Here is a 23,172-nt window from a genome sequence, read left to right as displayed (position 1 = left end):
TTAAAATATATCTGACATATATGGTGACTTATATTTACATCACATCTATACGTATATATGTGTGAGACATATACAGACATATATACACTATATATATATAGTTTACATATTTTATCATATATCAGATTTATGTATAGGTACATCCATCCAGAACATTCTTATGTGTATACAGTGAAAGAATAGAATAGAATAGAATAAAAAACGTTATTGTCATTGTATTAAATACAACAAGATTCACAGTTGCCACTTCTGGTCAGTGATTTAAAACAAATACTTGTCAAGACTAAACGAGGCAGGTAAAACATATAACAGGTAAAACACACACAGTTATAAAGTAATAAAACAGGTAAAGTAAATGTAATAAATAAATATAAACAGAAGTGTTACACTAGAGGTATAAAATATAAAAATAGATGTAATGTAAACAGAGGTAATTGCACTTGTAAAATAGGTAGGGTAGATGTAATAAATGAATATAAACAGAGGTAATTGCACTTGTAAAATAGGGTAGATGTAATAAATGAAATGTAAACAAAGTTTCAAAGTCAAATGCCCGCGAAAGACGGGGCACAAACTGGCGGGGGTACCAAATTTGACATCACACCCCGGAAGTGCTCTGTGCCATTCTATTTCGGGGGGGGGGGGGGAGCTGAATACAATACGACGTCAGATGCTACAGCTCACCGAGCTGGTGTATAAACCACCGTAACTAGCTACCATTTGTACATTCCCGCCACGTGTTATGGGCGACGAACAGCGTTAATAAATCTGCTGAATCATTTGTGTTTTTTGAACCGTTTGGATATCAGTTAACGGTTTGGAACGTTGGAACGTTGGAACATTCGAACGTTGGAACGTTGAACGTTGGAACATTATGAGAATACAGTGACGCGACCAACCGTTGATCTCAAGGTGAGTGTATCTAACCAACGTACGTTATGTGAACACATATTACTGTTGTGTTTACATTGTTTAACGTCGTGTTTTCGATTATTAAATGTTAAGTAATGATGGAACGACAACAGGGCTCGTCCTTCCTCTCTTGTCTCCAGTTACTAATGTGGATGTCGTAGTAAACCATAGACGTTAGTTAGCTAGTTAAACTACAGTGCTTTTAATACTACACTTACTGTGGTATTCCTGGTTTCATTTACTACAATTCCCTTTATCTTTTCTGCTTCACGGAGCAGGTGCATTGTAAACCATGTCCATGTCCTGCTGAGACCCACAATAGACCCGTTTTTGTCTTTTTTTAGGGGGCTACAGGGGGTCTTTAGGGGGAGATAGCAGGTCAACAGTAGATGTCACATAGAAGTGGTGTACATCATCTGAAAGCTGAGAACCTGAAGATTAATTTGAGATGCAGCTCAGTAAAAGTGTATAAGAACATTATGATAGAAGTATATGATGATCATCCCCATGCTCTGTCGTGTCTCGTAAGTTGTTGCAGCAACGTGTGGGGTTGATACCATTTGTTACACAGATTTGGTGCTAAATTTAACCATTTTCACCACTCGAGAATTGATAAAAATGATCAATAATCCCTCCAAAATACCACATTAAGACACCAAAACCTTGAGCAACACCATAGAAAAAGCCATGCTGTGATTTGGGATCAAAAACTTTTGACATTTTTTAAGATTTCTGCAAGAATTGCATTTTTCGGCGATTGGATGGCGAGCACTTCTGTTGTATAAACTGCTCAGAAACCCCCTTATTGTCAATCTATAGCTAGGAAAGCCATCCATCCTCTGAATGCTCTAGGTCTGTAGTTTGTGGCTGTAAAGCTTCACAAGGCTGTGATTATCCTAGAGGTCACCACAGGTCATTTTATACAGTGAGGTCAAGTTTCAAAGAATGTTCTCACTACAATCTGGAGATTAATTTGAGATGCTGCTCAGCACTGTGTGTCAAGTTGATTTTTTAGTCATAAATCAGAAATAAACATTAATTACGTAAAATAAACAATAAAGGTGTATGAGGGTTTAGTGTGATAGAAGTATATGATGTCCATCCTCATGCTCTATTATGTCTCATAAATTGTTGCAGCAATTTTTGGGGTTGATACCATTTGTTACACAGATTTTTAACAAATAACACATTTATACTGCATGAAAAAAACTGCGAGTTTTTTGCCCCAAACTGCATGTGATTATCATAAAGTGGGCATGTCCGTAAAGGGGAGACTCGTGGGTACCCATAGAACCCATTTTCATTCACATATCTGAAGGTCAGAGGTCAAGGGACCCCTTGCCAGTTTTTCCTCGCCAAAATCTAGCATAAGTTTGGAGCGTTATTTAGCCTCCTTCGTGACAAGCTAGTATGACATGGTTGGTACCGATGGATTCCTTAGGTTTTTTAGTTTCATATGATATCTGTCTAGCTCTAAAACTGCAGTTTTAGAGTATGTTAGTACAGTAAGTCTGTTTACCTGTTGTTTATAGCTACATGGCCCCTTCTATCTGATGAACACATGGTCTTTATGACTCAGTCTGGTTTATTGTAAGGAGCAACAATCTCCTGTGACGCAGTAGTGAAACACTGGCCTTTATAGGGTTTGACTGACTAACCCTTTTTAAAGTATTAATAGGTAAGGTAAGGTGAGGAACTAAGCAGCAGATATCAGAAAGAATTAACCCAGTATTCCTAAACTGAAGTCCAGAGATTTTGATGTGGATTGATAATTAAGTTTTTGGTCTACGTCCACTTTCTGTTAACCTTCCTGAACCACGTCTACTGGTATTTTTCAACCTGGACCCTATTCTCCCATGTTTTTGTGTCTAAGTGACTAATGGGGACAACACTTGCTATGGTATTCAACCTCGAAATCAGTATTCGATTGCTTTGTTTTTTTTGTTTTTTTTGTTTATATAAGTATGTAATAATAATGTATAAATCCCCAAATAACCCATGAAGTAATGAATAATCCCACAACATTATTCATTATTCATATTCATGTCAGCGTGCTACGCCACGCCGCAAAGGAAAACCCACTTAAACTTATAGAACTCACTTATAGTAATTGCCTAACACACACACTCAGCTGTTTCTTTTCAGTAGCAGAAATCAATCTGTGTCTAGAAAGCATTTTCTTTCCTGTGCGTTTCCACTGGTGGCACACAACTGTACCTCCAATGTTAGAAGACATTTATACATAATAATTATCCTCCGTCTACACACACAGACCAACAGTTATCTGCTTGTGAGCAGAACCAATCTCTCTAAGCAAAATGGTGTCATTTGAGAGAGTCAGACCTGTGTCTAAGTGACTAATGGGGACAACACTTTTTGAAATTGATCCAGTATTGGGAGAGAACGCTGCAGGCGCTAAACGAGCTGTAATGTAATCATTTGGGGCAACCTGGTACCGTCAGTTTACGTCCACTAATAGTGTTTGTTTTTGCCACTGACAGGCTCAGATTGTTATTATAGTGTCTGACAACATTAAGGAAAGAACCCTACAGGGAATTAAATGTCTCTCGCTTCCAATTTGTCCACATTTTTCTAAATCATCTCAATATTCAGCGATGACATTGAAAATTGTTTTGATAACACAAAAGGATGGCCCACGCTAAAAGATTTTTCAAATCTTAACAGATGTTGAAAATGTGAGAGAGCCCACACATAACGACACTTTATGTTCAATTTAACAGTTTTGTTTCTGTAGTGTGAGGAGAGCAACGATTTGGCCAAAACGGCACACGACACACTAATAGATTCCATCATGAACAACAAGAGTCACGAATGTCAAAATGGAAATCTCACGATCAAACATTCATGCATTAGCTCATGCATTAGCTCATGCATTAGCTGCGGCCAACATGACGGCGGTGGTTGTCCTTTCTTCAGTCAGCTTGGTTCTCAGTTGGCTATCGTTCTTTCCCACGTGACTGCGTCATCGGCTGTCCTCTTGGTTCCCCACACACAACAGGATATCCCATCGTAAATATTGAACATGTTTATTATTAATTCCAGGATGGACTTCCTTTCTACTCTTAACATCACAGCTCACATCACAGGAATATCTGGCAAGATAATCTTTAGAACCATCAAAAAAATCAGGGCTTTGCTGACTGTTGTCGGGAGGGAGGAATCAAGCCCAAAAATCGTCTTGATTCTTGTGTACTGTGTGCCCCCGCATAAGCTACGCTTTCTGTACTCCACTGCAATAAACTCTGACAACACCAATGTCCCTTATAGCACTCCTCTCACCACTTTCTCTCTTCTGGCAACAAGACACCTGACACAATGACAAACAGGAGGACAAATATTTACTTTCCCTGTAGGGTTCTTTCCTTAATGTTGTCAGACATCCATGTCAATCTGAGCCTGTCAGTGGCAAAAACAAACACTATTAGTGGACGTAAACTGACGGTACCAGGTTGCCCCGAATGGTTACATTACAGCTCGTTCAGCGCCTGCAGCGTTCTCTCCCAATACTGGATCAATTTCAAAAAGTGTTGTCCCCATTAGTCACTTAGACACAGGTCTGACTCTCTCAAATGACACCGTTTTACTTAGAGAGATTGGTTCTGCTCACAAGCAGCTACCTGTTGGTCTGTGTGTGTAGACGGAGGATAATTATGTATAAATGTCTTCTAACATTGGAGGTACAGTTTTGTGTGCCACCAGTGGAAACGCACGGGAGAGAAAATGCTTTCTAGACACAGATTGATTTCTGCTACTGAAAATAAATAGCTGAATGTGCGTGTTAGTCAATTACTATAAGTGAGTACTATACATTTGAATGTGTTTTCCTACAAAGGCAAACATGTTTGTCAAATCCCAGAACATAACCTTTTTTTTCTTACGTTTTGCACGATTGTGTCAATGCTGAAGTAGCAGTCTCCCACACATGGAACAATGAGACCACTGATCCTGTCCACTCTGTATATTTTGGTGCTGAAAGAGGGGCTGGAAAGACTTAAAGAAAATGGAGAAAAGGACTTGAATGTTAAAGTACCCCCCCTCCACTGTTTTGCTAATTGTTACCTCACTTGTTTCAGCTTCACTGTGCACATTCATCTGTTGTCTGGGGGGGGAAGTTTCTGCAGCCACGAGGGTGGTTTGTGACGCCACCACTTTCTTTATTTATCTGTGCTTATTGTGACCTTGTGCTACTGCTGCTGCAAAAGCCAAAGTTCTCCTCTGGTGATTGATAAAGGTTTATCTTGTATTTTCTTGTTCAGCTAAAAAAGAGACTGAAATATAGTTTTTATTTTATTTTATTATTATTGTGTCATGCACAAGTAATACGCCCAGCCCAAACGGGCTTACAAGGCACCATTATTGTGAAAATAAAGAAAAGACAAAGACAGAAACCAGAGTAGCAGTATAAATTACAAATAATACTAGACAAATAAACCATCATGACATTTTTTTGAACAGACATTTCATTTATAATAGAAGTTCGTAACTCATCATAGTTTGGACAATACAGAAGGAAATGTGATTCATTTTCAACTTCCCGGATGTTTTTAAATCTACTAACTTCACGGGCCAGAGGAAGGATTCCTGTTCTTAACTGTGCAACTAAAGACCTCTGACTCCTTGATAAGATAGCCAGAACACAAGATTCAGCGCCATAATTGTGCTCGATTTGAATATATGTTTGTAATTTTGGTTTTAACAATATATCTTTCGACCATTTTTCTTCAAATCTAGCAACTTTCTTCTAATTGTGTTCATGCTACATGATAAATTATTAACTATACATATATATATTATAATTCAGCTTCCTCAAAAATGAAGCATGAAGTTCTGTAGCCAATGGAGCATTATGTGATTTACTCCAAAGAAAAAACGTCTTATTGATCCTGTATTCTGACATATTAAGCCAACGATTCCAGTCTTTTTCACATTCATTTCACATTTTTATTGAACCAGGAATCCAACCCATAATCACCCTGAACAGCCAAAGTAGGAGCAAACTTTATGCCTGATATAATCAAACTTATTTAGCTCATATCAGGCTCTTAGTGAGATTAAACCAGCTGATATTGTTGTTGACACAGCGGAGCTGTGAAGAACCTTTGTGACTCCGTTATGTCTGTTTAAGTTGTGACCTTATATGACTCCTTGCGTGTTTTGCCTTCAGTGCATCCTTGTTTCAAACACACAGAAGCCAGACCCCGCTAGTTATTTGACTGACTATATTAGTTTGGATACGTAAGAGTGTTTTTGTCCACAACACAGACTTTGTTTTAGTCCGAGGAACAAAGCTATATTAGGAGCGCTTTGAAGCTGCAGGCAGTCCGTTATAATTGAATCGTAGCCAAGCACTGTCTGTGACCATCGGAGTCGTATCCCTTCCCATCCTGTCTATTGTCTTTCATGATGTGTTTGATGAAATAAAACACAACAACACCATGATTCACTAGCTAGCTCTAATTCATTCTGCTCATCTGCCTAAAATATTGTTGCTGTCTAGTTAGTAGAGATGATTCGATACCGTTTTTTCCTTCCCGATACCAGTTCCGATACCTGAACTTGTGGTATCGACCTATACTGAGTAACGATTTGATTCGATACCAGTGCGATATCATTTGATTGGGTCTAGGGATGCTAATTTGGAAAAATGTTCTTAACCGATAACCAACCCTCGTTAACCGATTATTAACCAACACGATTTGTGCCTCGCGCCAGCTGCAGTGTAATATTTATAATATTTAATTGTTCAAACAGGCCATTTTGGTAGAATATAACAATAGAATAGAAATCATTTTGTTTTTAATTTTGTACGGGACTTTATAGACGGACGTTTTACTAGCGTCCGGTAGTCGCTTTCAGTCCAAAATTGCGGAAGCGTAGCTGTGCAACCAACCATCTCACCAGGGAGAGAAAACTGTTTTTTTTTTTATTTTAACTTGGCTATCCAAGGTGGTGACATTATGTATGCCCTGTGATCCATGGAAAGTGATGAGTTGGCTCAACTTGTGTGTAATTTCACAGCGTGTGCTGTCATAGTGTCCTCTGAGAATGAAGCAGATGTCTGTGTGTGTGTCTGGTTACCAACGTCTGTGTCACACCTGCTTTTGTGTGAAGTAAGAAGGAGGTGTTGGTTTGCAGGTTTAGGGAAGTGAACCAAACGCTGACAAACAAATGGAAACCAAAAACTCTCCGTGCCAAAAAAAAAACTGGTGGAGTCAGTGGAAAAAAAAGCATTGTGCAGCCACGTCCTCCTCCACAGCTGCAAATCACACACAGATTAATTTCATACTCCGATGTTGTGTAAGATTAGTTGCGTGTTTATGAGCTGTGATTTGAGAACTAGTGCAAACTCCAGGGTAAATGTGAGTCTAGCTCTGCTAGTCAACAAGTCAAAACAAGCAAAGTAGCCACACCGTATACTGCCAGTGACAATACTGTGATTGGGGAAAAATGGCTTTGCTCGTGACTAGGTCAGTACCTTTCCAGTCCTGTGGTGCGTACACAGGGAGTGGACTCTCAGATTCTTGACTGACACGAACATTAAAGAGGGACAATTTGTTCCCAGCCTCAGGGTGCTGGTTCCAGTGCCAAAGCCTCAATGGAAAGTCTTTGAAACTGCACTTAGTCGGGTCATTTGATTGGGCCTATACCCTCCTACTGTTCCCAGAGGCTTACTCACATTAAACTACAAGTTGACATACTTGCCAACCCTCCCGATTTTCCCGGGAGACTCACGTTTTTCTCCTGATTTTCACACCTTTTTTTCCTTTTTGTTATCTCAACCTGTTTCTGGCACTGTACAGCATGTATAAGTCTCTGAAACTTTGGTTTTCAAATCCTCCTTAATTTTGAGGTCTCAAGGTTGGCAAGTATGCAAGTTGATAGAAATTTTAGTTAATTCTAATAGGCCCTTTTCACAGCAGACATTTTGACCAGTAATTGCAGGGTAAACACAGGTGTAATTAATAACATTAATTATGTTCACGTAACATTTAGTGTGTCACAACCATTCCAGTGAGCCAACACAAAGAGTATAGAAACAGCCGCTGCCGTCGTTTTGGACTGAAAACGCTTGTTATATTTATAATATGTTATTGATCAACACAGGCCATTTCGGTAGAATATGACAACAGAATAGAAATAATTTAGTTTTCCATTTGTACCTTTGGCCAGCGTGCACAATACCGGGGTCCTGTTGCACCTCAATGGAACAGGACCACAATTAATGTTATTAATTACACCTGTGTCTGCCCTGCAATGACATGTCAAAACGGCTCCTGTGAAAAGGGCTTATACTTAAAGGTTTATGGAACATACCTCCATAATTCCCAGACGCATATCTGACCACTGTACTGCAGTACTTCTTTGGACACTGTGTTTTTTCACAGCCTCTTGCCAGACTGTAAACGGATTCCTGCATCTCTAAGTAGTGAAACGCTGGCAGAGGGGCGTCTAGAAGAGAAACTACTCGCTCTGTTACCTTTTGAAGATGCCGCTGACCTTTGATCTCTCCTGTTGCCCTCACAGTTTCACCAGAACTTCCTACATCAGGATGAAGGAACGGACAGATGCTCCTCAGGACCGGTGAGTTAGAAACTCTCATTTCCCACTATTTGCTCTCGACCGCAGTTCCTCAGAGATATTTTTGCTCTCGACCACAGTTTCTGTGTCTGTTTTTTTTTTAAGTTCCTGAAATTTGCAGTGTATGAACAGTTTATTTGTCGGTGAATAAATAGGACTTCGCCTCGCCTGGAAAGTAGACAAGATCAGGCGTCAGCAGCAAGGGGCGGTGACATAAAGCTGCGGTCATGTCGGACAGTTTCCAGCCATTTCCAGCATCCTTCACTGAATTTACAGGAAGTCACAGGAAAATCCTGTTAGATCCGATCTGTAGGCTACTTGTAGTTTTCAGACCACGTTGGGATTTATTTATATTTGTTTGTTTATATATGTGGAAATGTGCATTTATCTGGCATTGGATTCTATCCTTTATTATTATTATTAACCACACAAGATATGTTTGTTAACAGATGAAACCTTCATTGCAACATGAGACTAATATCCTACAATCTAGCGTTAGATATTACAATTGCACTGAAAGTTCGGACTTTCTACAACACGTGGTGTTTGCTGTCAAAACTAAGAGCCAATCAGCTCTTTGATCAGGTGACAGCCAGGCGTTTCCCATAATGCCCTGGGTCTTGCAGTCAACGGAGAGCAACTGCGGCGCCTAGCTCTAAAAAAACTGCGGCCGCCTCGATCTCGTGAGGTTATCGTTGCCCATGTGTGCTTGACGTCAGAGCAAGTCGGACACAAATCTAACCGGCATTGCGCAGCGATCGCCGGTGATTGATTCTGCGCAGCTCCGGCTCATCTCGAACAAGCCTAATGCTACAACTCCTCAAGACCCGAGCCAACTTCCTGTATCTTGCAACATCGACTCAGACTCTCGTAAGGCGGGCTGTTAAAGTGGACCAGCAAGCTCCAGTAAATACTTGAGTTTAGTCAAGGCTGTTCTATATTTGTACTAGTGGAAGTTGTCAACGCTACGCACACATTTAGCAGGAGCCTGCGGCCGGGACCAGGAGCTGGGAGCGTCATCCCTCGCTGCATTTACTTGCAGTCAGACATCAGAGTTTTGCTCTCATGATTTTTCCGATACTACCGTTCCATGTATTACCCTCCAAGCCTGCCTGTTACAGCTAGTAGGAGGGTGAACAGTAAACAATGAGGCTGATATCAATGGGATCAAATTACAAAGAGCACTGCTGGTTAACATGTCAGTCTCCTGTGTGTATGAAGGCAGCTGAAATCCAGCTTGGGAAGTATCTTTGCTGTATACTGTAAACCCTTTTTTACATGTAACACACTTTACTTCCCATCTACAGGGGCTACCTGGTGGGGATCTCTTTCTTCATTCTGGGCCTGGGAACGTTGCTACCATGGAACTTCTTCATGACGGCCTCATTGGTAAAAACATGGCAATTACTTATGTAACCCTCCAAGACCCACAATAGACCCGTTTTTGTCTTTTTTTAAAGGGGTACAAGGCGTCTTTAGGGGGAGATAGCAGGTCAAGTACAACTTGAAAATGGCCATGCCAGTTTTTCCTCACCAAAATTTAGCATAAGTTTATTTAACCTCCTTCCAGACCAGCTAGTATCTCATCATTTTCCCAGGCAGATGAAGGAATTTGGTGGTCCGGTGGTTCACGACTTAAACCTCTTAAAGAATCACATGCTGGATGCATGGATCGGATGATAATGGTCTCATGAGACAGTAAGCTGTTTATGTAATACAAGAAAAAAAAAAGTATAGTATGTAACATAAGTGTACGTGATGGATTGGATTAGTCAAATCAGTGTTTTGTAGTTCGAGTGGTTTAAGAGACTTGTTGGTGTGTTATGCAGACTTGGGGGTAGGGTATTAAATTGTAATGACCCATAGGGGCCCATAAACCCACACAGTCTATCATATGACTTTGGGTTTATGCGTCACCGCACCAGAACACATGATCCACATGTTTTAGTTTTCCACCAGCAACTGCTCCACTATGTTTACCAGCTAGTTGTTAACTTTGTCTGATGTTTGGTGCTGGACATGTACACTGAAGACAATGACTTATTTCCCATCGTTGGTTAATATAGTATATGTTTGCGTGTAAAGATGTATGTGCAGATATGTGATAATCCAACATCTGTCTTGTTTGCTCTGGGCTCGCAGTATTTCCAAGGTCGCCTAAACACGACAGAATGGAGCAACAGCACCACGGTGGTCCGCAAGGAGTACTACTTCAACAACTGGATGACTTTGTTATCCCAGCTGCCCCTGCTGCTGTTCACCCTGCTCAACTCCTTCCTCTACCAGAGGTCAGTGACGCAGTTAGACGTTAATTCATGTTCATGTTTTTTTTACGATTTTGAAATCGATTTCTTTAACGCCAGAATCGATATATTTGCTTCATTTGAGTCTAAGTGGAGGTGGAAGGAAGTTACCGCTTTTATTGTTGTAGTCTGAGTAACGTGATGTCATATCCGTTCCGTATCCGCCAACCAAAACAACCCACAGCCGGCGGAAACGAGAAAGTAGAAAACGGTGGAGGGTGCACCTGCACCCTCACATTTTCAATCCAAGCTGGTAAACACTACACATCCAGTAAAGTACGGAAACACTTTGGATTTCACACATTGACAGGAAAAGCAGAGTTAGACATCACGGCTAAAGCTGCATGCTAACTCTGTCCTGGACAGGAAACGTATTGCGGTAACGTTGCGGTCGAGCCGGCTGTCGCTCTCATCTCCGTGGTCAAATGGATCAACGCTACGACTGTAGAGCACCCATATACTGACATTTATGTTAAATGCATTCAAACAGCCCCGATGGAGCTGACCATGGATGTATAAAGAGAACGGAGCTGACGGGAGAGCTAGAGACGGACTCGGAGAAGTTAGAGGAAGTAGACACGTGTGACTACGTCTGGTTTTCAAAATAAGGTGTTGACAAAGGGAACTGTATAAACAAAATACATATATGGAAATAAGATTGATTGGATTATACTCACCAGAGGTATAAAACATTACATGTCCCTTATAAATTAAATAGAAAATACCACTACATGGTGAGGGAAATGTCTTTATTCTTTGATTTTTGGGTTCCTGGATAATAAATAATTCCTGACAATGACTGATATGTTTGACTTCAGGACATCTCTGACTACATACATGCTGAAAATCAAACATTTTACTGGATTCATTTAGATATTTTCCGAAGTAAAAGTCTCAAGAAGTCTATGATTCAACGTTTTCCTATGGTCTAGTGTTAAAAAAAGTTAAGAAATAATAAATCAATACATATCGAATCGGCACCCAAGTATCGTGAAAGTATCGACTCAGGAGATAGGCGCATCATCAGCCCTAGTAATTAGTGTTGGGCATTTGCTCTAGACATGAGGTATTTGCCGTTACAAAGTTGCATGTATGACGACAAAATACTCCTCTCCGTCCCGTCCAGTTTGATGTAGAGTGCGTTCTCGGTTTAAATCACTGATGTGGGTGTTTCTTGTTTCAGGATATCGGAGGCAATAAGGATCGCAGGTAGCCTGATTTTTGTCCTGCTGTTCTTCATCCTCACAGCAGTGCTGGTCAAAGTGCCCATGGATGAAGACCGCTTCTTCTCCGTCACCATGGCTACCATCTGGTTCATCAACTGTAAGTCAGTGTGACTGTGTGTTAAATGTGAGTTAAAGGTTTTTCTTATAAGTGGGGTTGTATGAGCTCCTTCTCCGTAGTCAGTTTAATGAAATGACGCTCCTTCTCCCCAGCGTTTGGTGCCGTGTTGCAGGGCAGTTTGTTTGGCCTGGTGGGCCTGCTGCCTCAGAAGTACAGCAGCATCTTCATGAGCGGCCAGGGCCTCGCCGGGACCTTCGCTGCCATCGCCATGCTGCTAGCCATTGCCAGTGAGCCACCCACATTCACACAGCCGGGTGCCTAATCCCCGGTTGCTTAGTAACAGAGGATATTCAAAGTGGACTAGTCACATCAGCATGACGCCACACAACACACTCTGTTCCATTTCAGAGACGCAGGTCATGTTTGAACAGGTGTTTTCATTTATCTGCTACGTCTCTCTCTCCTAGAATTAACTCACTAACTTTGTCACTCAGGTGATGCAGAATCTGACACTGCAGCGTTGGGCTACTTCATCACGCCATGTGTTGGGACACTGGTCACACTCTTCAGCTACGTGCTGCTGCACCGCCTGGTCAGTCAGCTCCCAGCTCTGCACAACTACATTACCCACAATCCATTCAGCTTCACCTAAACTAGAGCATCATCTCTTAGTTGAGTCCTGACCATCAGATCCGCATAAACCAGAGGTGTGTACTTGAGTCACATGACTTGGACTCGAGTCAGTCTGGAGTCATGAATTTGATGACTTTAGACTCGACCTGGACTGTAACACCAGTGACTCGTGACTTCACTTGGACTTGAGCTTTTTGACGTTAAAATACTTGATACCTTCCCCCCAAACCCAAAGATTAAAAAGTATGTTATTTAAAAAAATGTGTGCACGAAGGCGATCAACTTGCCTGGTACCGGAGGCAACTGGCTACCGGAGGGTTTATTTACTTTTTGAGAGATCCGTTATTAATTTGTTTGGGAAGAGGATTAAACGGTGTGTAGTTCAGCAGGTAGATCAGCTGTTCCAGCAGCGAAACATATCGTCATTCAAATAAAACTCACCAAAGCCGTCTTGGTTTGTCTTTCCGCCGGCCTCTTCCACTGTTCCAACAGTATGGTTAAAATAAACTCTTAATCCATAGCGTTATATGGGAAAATGTGCCGACCCTACATGCTTGATTATTTGCGTGCATTCTGTCTGGTGGTACTGATTAAATAGCAACATTAGCAAAGCTTTTGTGATGATCAAATCCTCAAAGGTGAAACAGGAGCCTCCTGGTGGCATTTAAGGATGCCGAAGTGTAAAACTTGCACTAATTACTAGAGCTGTCACACGATTAAAATATTTAATTGTGATTAATCGCACGATTGTCCATAGTTAATCGCGATTAATCGCAAATTAATCCGGTCAAAATGTACCTTAAAGGGAGATTTGTCAAGTATTTAAAACTCAAATATGCTGCTTTATGCAAATGTATGTATATATTTATTATTGGAATTCAATTAACAACACAAGAAACCCTCACAGGTACTGCATTTAGCATAAAAAATATGCTAAAATGCCATGCCAGTTTTTCCTCGCCAAAATGTAGCCTAAGTTTGGAGCGTTATTTAGCCTCCTTTGCGACAAACTAGTATGGCATGGTTGGTACCAATGGATTCCTCGGGTTTTCTAGTTTCATATGATGCCAGTATCTTCACTCTAGCTTTAAAACTGAGCCCTCTACAAGCTCATAAATATCGAATACGTTAAAAAAATTAGTGGCATTATAATTATAATTAATGCATTATAATCGCGTTTACTTCGACAGCTTTGCTAATTATATGTGAATTTACTCGTTCACTTTTGTTCGAGTTAGTCAAGAAAAATACTTTTCTGGAGTCTCACTAAACTCCATCTTGATCTAGTCTACAGAGATATTAGCCCCGACCTCATAAGTCATATTTGTTATTAGTTGACTTGTTGTATTTCAGCTGATTTGTCTGACACTGTCTGGTATTTCCACGCAGGAGTTTGCTCAGTATTATCTGAAGAAAAGCAGCAAGTATGAGGCGGACACCGAGGACGAGATGCTGAAAGGTGGGATTTTGGCTTTTCACACAAATTAATGTCATTTGTCTTCACAAGTTGGCACCACGGGGAGACGTTAGTACAAGCTCTTTAACATTTTATAGATCATCAAACATTGATGTCTGACAGCGAGAGAACATCTGTTTGCTTTTTCACAATTCTGTGCCTCACTCTCCGGTTAAATCAAATCAATTTAGTGGAACATTATCTCGTTAAGTGAGTTGACCCTCTGTTTATCCAATTAGCGTCCTGGCAGTGCCCAGACAAAGACGGAGCTTGTTAGACTCATAGAGGCCCACACAGACTCAGTCCGGTCCCTACACCCTCCCAGTCCGCGGAGGAGTGAACTCACAGCTCAGTGAAGCACCTTCTTTAAGCTGATTGATTGCATTGTTAAGTCAGTGTTGCATAGTTGAATATATAATAAATTACAGGGTTAAAGCTGCTGATTGGGGTAAAAAATAATAAATATATGTTGTGTATATATATATATATATATATGTATACATATACAACACTTTACAATCACATGAACATGTCTACTGTTTTCTAGGCTAGAGGTAGGGTGTATTTGATCCTAAATATAATCTATTTACTTTATGTTGTTGACATCTGTATGACAATAGAGTAGAATAGATTCAATATTTACCTTAGATTGAGTAAATGTTTGTGCCGGTAGTCACCTGGAACTGACATTGAAGCGTTTTCCATGACAGACACGTCGTCAGTAAGAGCAGCTGGTTAAGTCGGCATGTAGGAACCGGTTTCAGACTCTTTTTGGAGTAATTTGTACGTGTCCAATTGCAGAGAGCAGCACGGTGGAGAACGGCAAGCCCAACGGCCACGCCAACGCCAACGGCACAGTGGCCAGCGGCGCAGCTGAGGTAACCGAGGTGGCCGAGGCGGACCCCAGTCCAGACGGGCCGAAGCAGGCCTTCCTGTCACTGGAGCAGGTCGAGAAGGGACAAGCTAAGCTCTCGGTCATAGAGGTCTTCAAAAAGGTGAACCCGGTGGTTTGATGTTACGAGGATAGTTTACCTGAGAAAATCAAATGTTATGTGATAGGCGTGACTCGGTAATTAGTCATTTACTTTAAGGTATAGTTTGGACTAAAATCTTTAATATTTTTCTTTCATGTTTTAGATCTGGGTGATGGCGTTCTGCGTGACGTTTGTGTTCACAGTCACTCTGTCCGTCTTCCCTGCCGTCACTGTAGATGTCAGGACCTCGTTCCCAGGAAAATGGGGTATGACCTCGCCTCAGTTCCAGTTAATGATTACAACATACATCTATCTCTCGTGTAAACTTTAACATCCTCCTTTCAGAGCGCTTCTTCATCTCAGTGTGCTGCTTCTTGATTTTCAACCTCCACGACTGGATCGGCCGGACCGTCACCACCGTCGTACGTTGGGTGAGTAACTGATAAGATCCTTTCTACACCTACTCTTTATATATCTTTATTATATTATGAATATTATCGTTTGATTCATTTACATTTTTGCCTTCCCCCTTCTACTGTGCTGTTTTTTATAAAACCATCCTGTTCCAAATCCACTTCTTTTTCTACCTGATGTCATTAAATGCTTTCAACGCCCCTCATACCCTCCTTATTATCTTCCTTTTCTCCTCTGCAGCCCTGTAAAGAGTCCCGTCTGTTCCCAGCGCTAGTTGTCTCCAGGGTGGTGTTCATCCCCCTGCTGATGCTCTGTAACGTCCAGAATCGCTCCTACCTTCCCGTCTACTTCAGCCACGATGCTGTTTTCGCCATCATCATGACTCTCTTCTCGTTGTCCAGCGGCTACTTCGTCTCCCTTTCCATGTCCTACGCACCACAGTGAGTTCAAACAACTTCATCACTGATGCTGAATAGATGTGACAATACATCATGTGTCATGACATAAAACTACTACAAAGACACATAAAACTACCGCAAAGGAACATAAAACTATCACAAACGGACATACAACTACCGCAAAGGGATATAAAACTATCACAAAGAGACATAAAACTACCACAAAAGACATATAATTACCGCAAAGAGACATAAAACTACCACAAAAGACATATAATTACCACAAAGAGACATAAAACTACCACAAAAGACATATAATTACCGCAAAGAGACATAAAACTACCACAAAAGACATATAATTACCACAAAGAGACATAAAACTACCACAAAAGACATATAATTACCGCAAAGAGACATAAAACTACCACAAAAGACATAAAATTACCGCAAAGAGACATAAAACTACCACAAAGAGACATAAAACTACCACAAAAGACATAATTACCGCAAAGAGACATAAAACTACTACAAAGACACATAAAACTACCGCAAAGGAACATAAAACTATCACAAAGGGACATACAACTACCGCAAAGGGATATAAAACTATCACAAAGAGACATAAAACTACCACAAAGAGACATAAAACTACCACAAAAGACATATAATTACCGCAAAGAGACATAAAACTACCACAAAAGACATATAATTACCACAAAGAGACATAAAACTACCACAAAAGACATATAATTACCGCAAAGAGACATAAAACTACCACAAAAGACATATAATTACCACAAAGAGACATAAAACTACCACAAAAGACATATAATTACCGCAAAGAGACATAAAACTACCACAAAAGACATAAAATTACCGCAAAGAGACATAAAACTACCACAAAGAGACATAAAACTACCACAAAAGACATATAATTACCGCAAAGAGACATAAAACTACTACAAAGACACATAAAACTACCGCAAAGGAACATAAAACTATCACAAAGGGACATACAACTACCGCAAAGGGATATAAAACTATCACAAAGAGACATAAAACTACCACAAAGAGACATAAAACTACCACAAAAGACATATAATTACCGCAAAGAGACATAAAACTACCACAAAAGACATATAATTACCACAAAGAGACATAAAACTACCACAAAAGACATATAATTACCGCAAAGAGACATAAAACTACCACAAAAGACATATAATTACCACAAAGAGACATAAAACTACCACAAAAGACATATAATTACCGCAAAGAGACATAAAACTACCACAAAAGACATATAATTACCGCAAAGAGACATAAAACTACCACAAAAGACATATAATTACCACAAAGAGACATAAAACTACCACAAAAGACATAAAATTACCGCAAAGAGACATAAAACTACCACAAAAGACATATAATTACCACAAAGAGACATAAAACTACCACAAAAGACATAAAATTACCGCAAAGAGACATAAAACTACCACAAAGAGACATAAAACTACCACAAAAGACATAAAATTACCGCAAAGAGACATAAAACTACTACAAAGACACATAAAACTACCGCAAAGGAACATAAAACTATCACAAAGGGACATACAACTACCGCAAAGGGATATAAAACTACCACAAAGAGACATAAAACTACCACAAAGAGACATAAAACTACCACAATGGGACATAGAACTACCACAAAAGACATATAATTACCGCAAAGAGACATAAAACTACCACAAAGACAACAACGTTTGTAGTTGCTTGTAGTCGTTTATATATTATATATGTATATGTATATATCTCCAACACTCTGCAACTCCCACCAAAACCATCTAGATTGATAAATGGCACTACAGGTAAGAGGGAAAATGTGTATTTATGATTTAGGGATGAACTGTCCCTTTTAAATATATATCTCATGAATACTGTGCTACGCAGCAGCCAACCCTTGACTCTCTGAGTGTCCTCGAATGCACCAACAAGGTGTGTTCAAAAATCACCCATTGTTCTAGCTGGGGATCGTCATGGCAACTTTGCATAACCGTGACACACAAACACAATAGCCAAGACTTGGACCTTGATCTCCTGTTCCCACCTGTTCTCTCCTCAGGTTGGTGGAGTCGAAGGACGCCGAGACCACGGGAGCCCTGATGACCTTCTTCTTAGCCCTGGGTCTGTCCATAGGAGCCGCCATATCCTTCCCTCTCCGAGCTCTGATCTAGTCACACACACACACACACACACACACACACACAGCGCTGCATAGACACTAGAATACTTTCACACACACTCGGAGGGGGGAATATGATACCTGGGTGTTTTTGTCCGTGTGCCCCTCCTGGACGACCTTCTCTGGGTTATTTTCCTGTCAGGTGCTGTTTGTGTTTTGGCATGACGAGCCCTGACAACCGAGCACCGTGTGTGACGCTGTACAAACAGCTCAGGAAGGGCTATTGTTCATAAATGACTGACGAGGTTCCCTTTCAAAGTAGGAATAAGGGAAATAACTGCCGGTTCTGTTACCTGCTGCTAACCTGAACACACAGGTTGGAACACGTTTCCTCTCTGTGCAGCTCTCATCCAATCGATTCGGTTGGATTTGTTTTTTTTGTGTTGACTGTTGTGTTTCTATACTTTTTTAGATTTATATTTATGTTTAATTTTAGGTTTGTTGTAAGTAGATTCAGGGCAGTATCCTGTATTTTTTTATTATTTGATTGATGGCTTGAATGATTATGTTTTGTTGGATTTATTACATTAGGTAATTTGATGTATTTTTCTTATTTGGTATTTTCTAATGAAACGGTTCTATGTTACAGAAGTAGAACAAACAAAAAGGTTATTGACCTGCCTCATGGGTATGTATGAATTATGATTCTTGTTGGAAAGTCAATCAAATTACCATATAGACTACAGAAAGAGACGACCACAGAGACAAAAAACTGACACAAATTGACGCAAAACTACCACAAAGATGCAACATGACCACAAATAGAACACAATTACCACAAAGAACCACAAAACTACCATAAAGGGACACAAAATGACCGCAAAAAGACCTCAAAGGACAACGAGGAGACGCAAAACTACCATAAAGGGACACAAAATTACCGCGAAAAGACCTTAAAGGACAACAAGGAGATGCAAAACTACCATAAAGAGATTCAAAATGACCACAAAAAGATGTAAAAGGACAACAACGAGACGCAAAAACACTACAAAACTACCATAAAGAGACTCAAAATTACCAGAAAAAGATGCAAAACTACCATAAAGAGACTCAAAATTACCAGAAAAAGACGTAAAAGGACAACGAGACGCAAAAATACTACAAAACTACCATAAAGAGACTCAAAATTACCACAAAAAGACGCAAAACTACCATAAAGAGACTCAAAATTACCAGAAAAAGACGTAAAAGGACAACAACGAGACGCAAAAATACTACAAAACTACCATAGAGAGACTCAAAATTACCACAAAAAGACGTAAAAGGACAACGAGACGCAAAAATACTACAAAACTACCATAAAGAGACTCAAAATTACCACAAAAAGACGTAAAAGGACAACAAGGAGACGCAAAAATACTACAAAACTACCATAGAGAGACTCAAAATTACCACAAAAAGACCTAAAAGGACAACAAGGAGATGCAAAACTACCACAAAGAGACTCAAAATTACCACAAAAAGACGTAAAAGGACAACAACGAGACGCAAAAATACTACAAAACTACCATAAAGAGACTCAAAGTTACCTCAAAGGACAACAAGGAGACGCAAAACTACCACAAAACTACCATAAAGAGACTCAAAATGACCACAAAAAGATGTAAAAGGACAACTAGGAGACGCAAAACTACCATAAAGAGACTCAAAATGACCACAAAAAGACGTAATAGGACAAAAACGAGATGCAAAAATACTACAAAACTACCATGAAGAGACTCAAAATTACCACAAAAAGACCTAAAACGACCACAAAGAGACACAAAACTACCACAGAGACGCAAAATTACCACAATGAGACACAAAACTACCATAAAGGGACACAAAAAGACCTAAAAGGACAACAAGGAGACGCAAAACTACCACAAAACTACCATAAAGAGACTCAAAGTAACCACGGATCTTTGTAGTTGTTTGTAGTCGTTTTGTGTCTCTGTCGGTCTGGGGGTCTTGCTCCTTCGTAGGAGAGGTAAGGGGGCCTTTAACTTGTCGGTCCCCATGAGCCCATTGTCTTATAATTCCTCCATGCCCATAGGACATTGAGCCACTTCCTGTTTATCTTCACCTCCCGGCCTTCTCTCCAGTGCAGCAACACAAAGCTGCAGCATCAGTTGTGTCTCTCCAGCATCAACACTCCTACTGCCATCTACTGGTCAAAGACTGGAGGCTCTTCACAGCTTCACTTCCTTCGCTGTAAAAAGTTTGTTGTGACATCGTGAGGTCATAGGATGCTCCCGACGGACAGGAAATGGAGTTTACAGCACCTGGTGATTTTTTCGGTGCCACATGCCAGAGTTCAGGTTAACAGGTTATATCGGTATGACCACATTCTTCTACTGGCACTGAAGCTATGATGCAGCTCTCGGCTCAACACATAAAGTGGGTTTACTTTCAGTTCTTTTAAATCTTTACACTTCTCCTGAGAACAGCTGGCAGCTGCTGTTGGGTTACTAAATGTACCGATGTGGTGATGCTGCTGTTGCTGTAAGCCATTTAGAAAAAGAAAAAAAACAGTCTGATCATGTGGAAAGTTTTTCGATTCGTTTTACTATGACTTTTTTTTTATTTTATTTTTTTTTGGACATACTATACTATGATTTTTTTTTTTCTTTTTTTCGATATACTATAATTTGACTTTTTTTTTTTTTTTTCGACAAACTACTAAGACTTTTTTTTTCTTTTCTATATACTATAATATAATTTATTTTTTTTAAATTCAACATACTATAAAAAAATTTTTTTTTTTTGACATACTATACTATGACTTTTTTTTTTTTTTCGATATACTATACTATGACTTTTATTTAGATTTTTTTGACATACTATGCTATGACTTTATTTAGATTTTTTCGACATACTATACTATGAGTTGTATTGTATTGTACAAATTTAACTGTCAAACAGTATTGGATTTGTTTAGACATTGCTACCAATGTGCCAAGCTCAATGACGTAAATCATTTGTTTTGTTGGGATTGTGAGATGTCTTCGCATGTATAGGAACTGACTTCCAGATAGATTTGTTTGTTTACGATCAGCATCACAACATTGTTTTACTTTATAAGCCTTGATTTATACGCTTAACATTCATTTTTATTTACTGAATCTGTAAAAGAAAAGATTCCCGAGTGGTTTACTGTATGAGGTGTTGTGACAGCTGCTACTTCAAAATGCACCAAGGGCTGGGTCCTAATGAAGGGAGCGATGTTTTATAATAGGACTTATTCTTGACTTGATTTGTGCTGTATTCACATCTAGTGGGAATTTTCCAATCTGAACAGAACAAACGTGTATTTATTTATTTGAGTTGATGGTTTACAACAAACAAAATATGGCATTGTGAGCCTTATGTGTAATTCAATGTCATGCTTCAAGGTCAGGAAACCGATGCGGGTCAGGAGAATGCAAACTCTTTGTTTATTTCAAATTTTCTTTCTGCTTTTAAACATCTTGTATAAAGATTGTGGGTCTGGGTAGTTCTCAGGCAGTGCGCACAACATAGTTGCAGGCGTAGACGTACATACATATACATAGACGTCGCATCGACTACTGGATCGTACGTAAACGTGGGCGCCATATTGGACAGGGCAAGACTGGCCTGGAAACACATACAAGTGAACGGGGCCGTTTTTCTGGATAAAAAGCACTATAACGTCACCCGATTTCAATGAGTCTGTATTATATTAAAGGGTTTCTAATCTTTATAATGACTAGTCTATACAAGGTTACAGGTCAGTCTTGCCCTGTCCAATATGGCGCCCCCGTTGACGTATCGCTGGATGCGGCGTCTATGTATATATGTGTCTATGGTTGCAGATGTTCTACCAGTCCTATTCAGCCTTAATCATGATGAAACCCAGTTTAAAATCATGTTCACATCATATTGGATTGTAAATACTGCTGTCTGCCTCCTCGTGGTAATCAGTCGGTGCTTGTGCTGCTAATTTGAAGATGTGTCAACACGGAGCACAGAACAGCAGGGGATCCTTCATTAGCAACAACCAGAGTAGACTACTGCATTCAAAGCTCCCGACATGTCATACTGTTCTGTTTTCTCTGGTAAGGTGCGGCGGCCACAGCATTAATACTTGATGTGATCCATTATGTGCTCCATACAAACAGATGCTGGCAGACACACACACACACACACACACACTTACACGGAGGATCTTTATTGAACGACCACATCATGTCTCTTGAGTTAAAGGGAATTAATGCCTATGCATGTGCATAATGTAACTATAGATTTGACTGTCAATAAACGGATGGTTTCATCTAGCTGTGGTTGTTGGAAATGGTCATTTGTATAACGAGCCGAAGTCACGCCCCTTCCAGTGGAACCCATCTAAAGCACGAATAGACCTGACTATAATTACTTTGTGCATTCTGTTAAATTAATATGATGCTTATAGAGCAAAATAGAAGAATAGAATTGACTTAATTATTCGTATTGAGGATGACTTGGCGCGTATGACAATTTAACCTTCTTTCAGCTGCGTCTCCGACTCCGGCGGCGTGAAACAGACTTGGGAGCAAATAAGAAATAAACATTAAGCAGTAAACAGGTGCCAGCTGTGCTTTCTACACAAAAAGACCTAAAACTACCAGAAAGAGATGGAAAACGACCAAAAAGAGACACACAACTACCAGAAAGAGATGCAAAATTACCACAAAGAGACGCAAAACTAACAGAAAAAGATACAAAATTACCACAAAGTGAAACTACCTCAAAGAGATGCACAACTACCACACAGAGACGCAAAATGACAGAGCTTCAGTTCCTTTGCCAGGAAAAATATAACATCTATAATATAACATATAGTGGTAAACAGGCTTACTTTCATACATCCAGCTGTCCTTTCTGTACTTGTCAGTTTAAACTGTGTTGTTATTGGTCTGGATTATGACTGTAAAGTCTTCATATTTGTGTAATATTATCATTCGATCCGTGCAGCGAG

The 23,172-nt window shown here is 39.9% G+C and overlaps 1 protein-coding gene across 1 annotated transcript; it reads left to right on the top strand.

The window, feature by feature from the left end:
• Nucleotides 1-627: 627 nt before the first annotated feature.
• Nucleotides 628-22,492, top strand: LOC141761410 (equilibrative nucleoside transporter 2-like). The gene is made up of 13 exons (XM_074624825.1): nucleotides 628-912; nucleotides 8,458-8,514; nucleotides 9,819-9,900; nucleotides 10,654-10,799; nucleotides 11,998-12,137; nucleotides 12,251-12,385; nucleotides 12,593-12,690; nucleotides 14,121-14,190; nucleotides 14,989-15,182; nucleotides 15,325-15,427; nucleotides 15,507-15,592; nucleotides 15,816-16,015; nucleotides 18,096-22,492. Exons 2-13 carry the CDS (start codon nucleotides 8,483-8,485, stop codon nucleotides 18,205-18,207), a joined length of 1,398 nt encoding a protein of 465 aa, XP_074480926.1. The 5' UTR covers nucleotides 628-912; nucleotides 8,458-8,482; the 3' UTR covers nucleotides 18,208-22,492.
• The last annotated feature ends 680 nt before the right edge of the window (nucleotides 22,493-23,172 follow it).

The sequence above is a fragment of the Sebastes fasciatus genome, chromosome 22 (genome assembly GCF_043250625.1).
Source record: "Sebastes fasciatus isolate fSebFas1 chromosome 22, fSebFas1.pri, whole genome shotgun sequence".
Classification (NCBI taxonomy): Eukaryota; Metazoa; Chordata; class Actinopteri; order Perciformes; family Sebastidae; genus Sebastes; species Sebastes fasciatus.
Note: the sequence above shows the minus strand (reverse complement) of the source record. Positions and strands in the feature narration are given on the sequence as shown.

Coding starts and splice junctions, on each gene's coding strand:
- LOC141761410 (XM_074624825.1), top strand. CDS start 8,483: ATGAAGGAACGGACAGATGCTCCTCAGGACCG. Junction 14,191..14,988: donor CGAGGACGAGATGCTGAAAG/GTGGGATTTTGG, acceptor GTCCAATTGCAG/AGAGCAGCACGGTGGAGAAC. Junction 16,016..18,095: donor TCCATGTCCTACGCACCACA/GTGAGTTCAAAC, acceptor TTCTCTCCTCAG/GTTGGTGGAGTCGAAGGACG.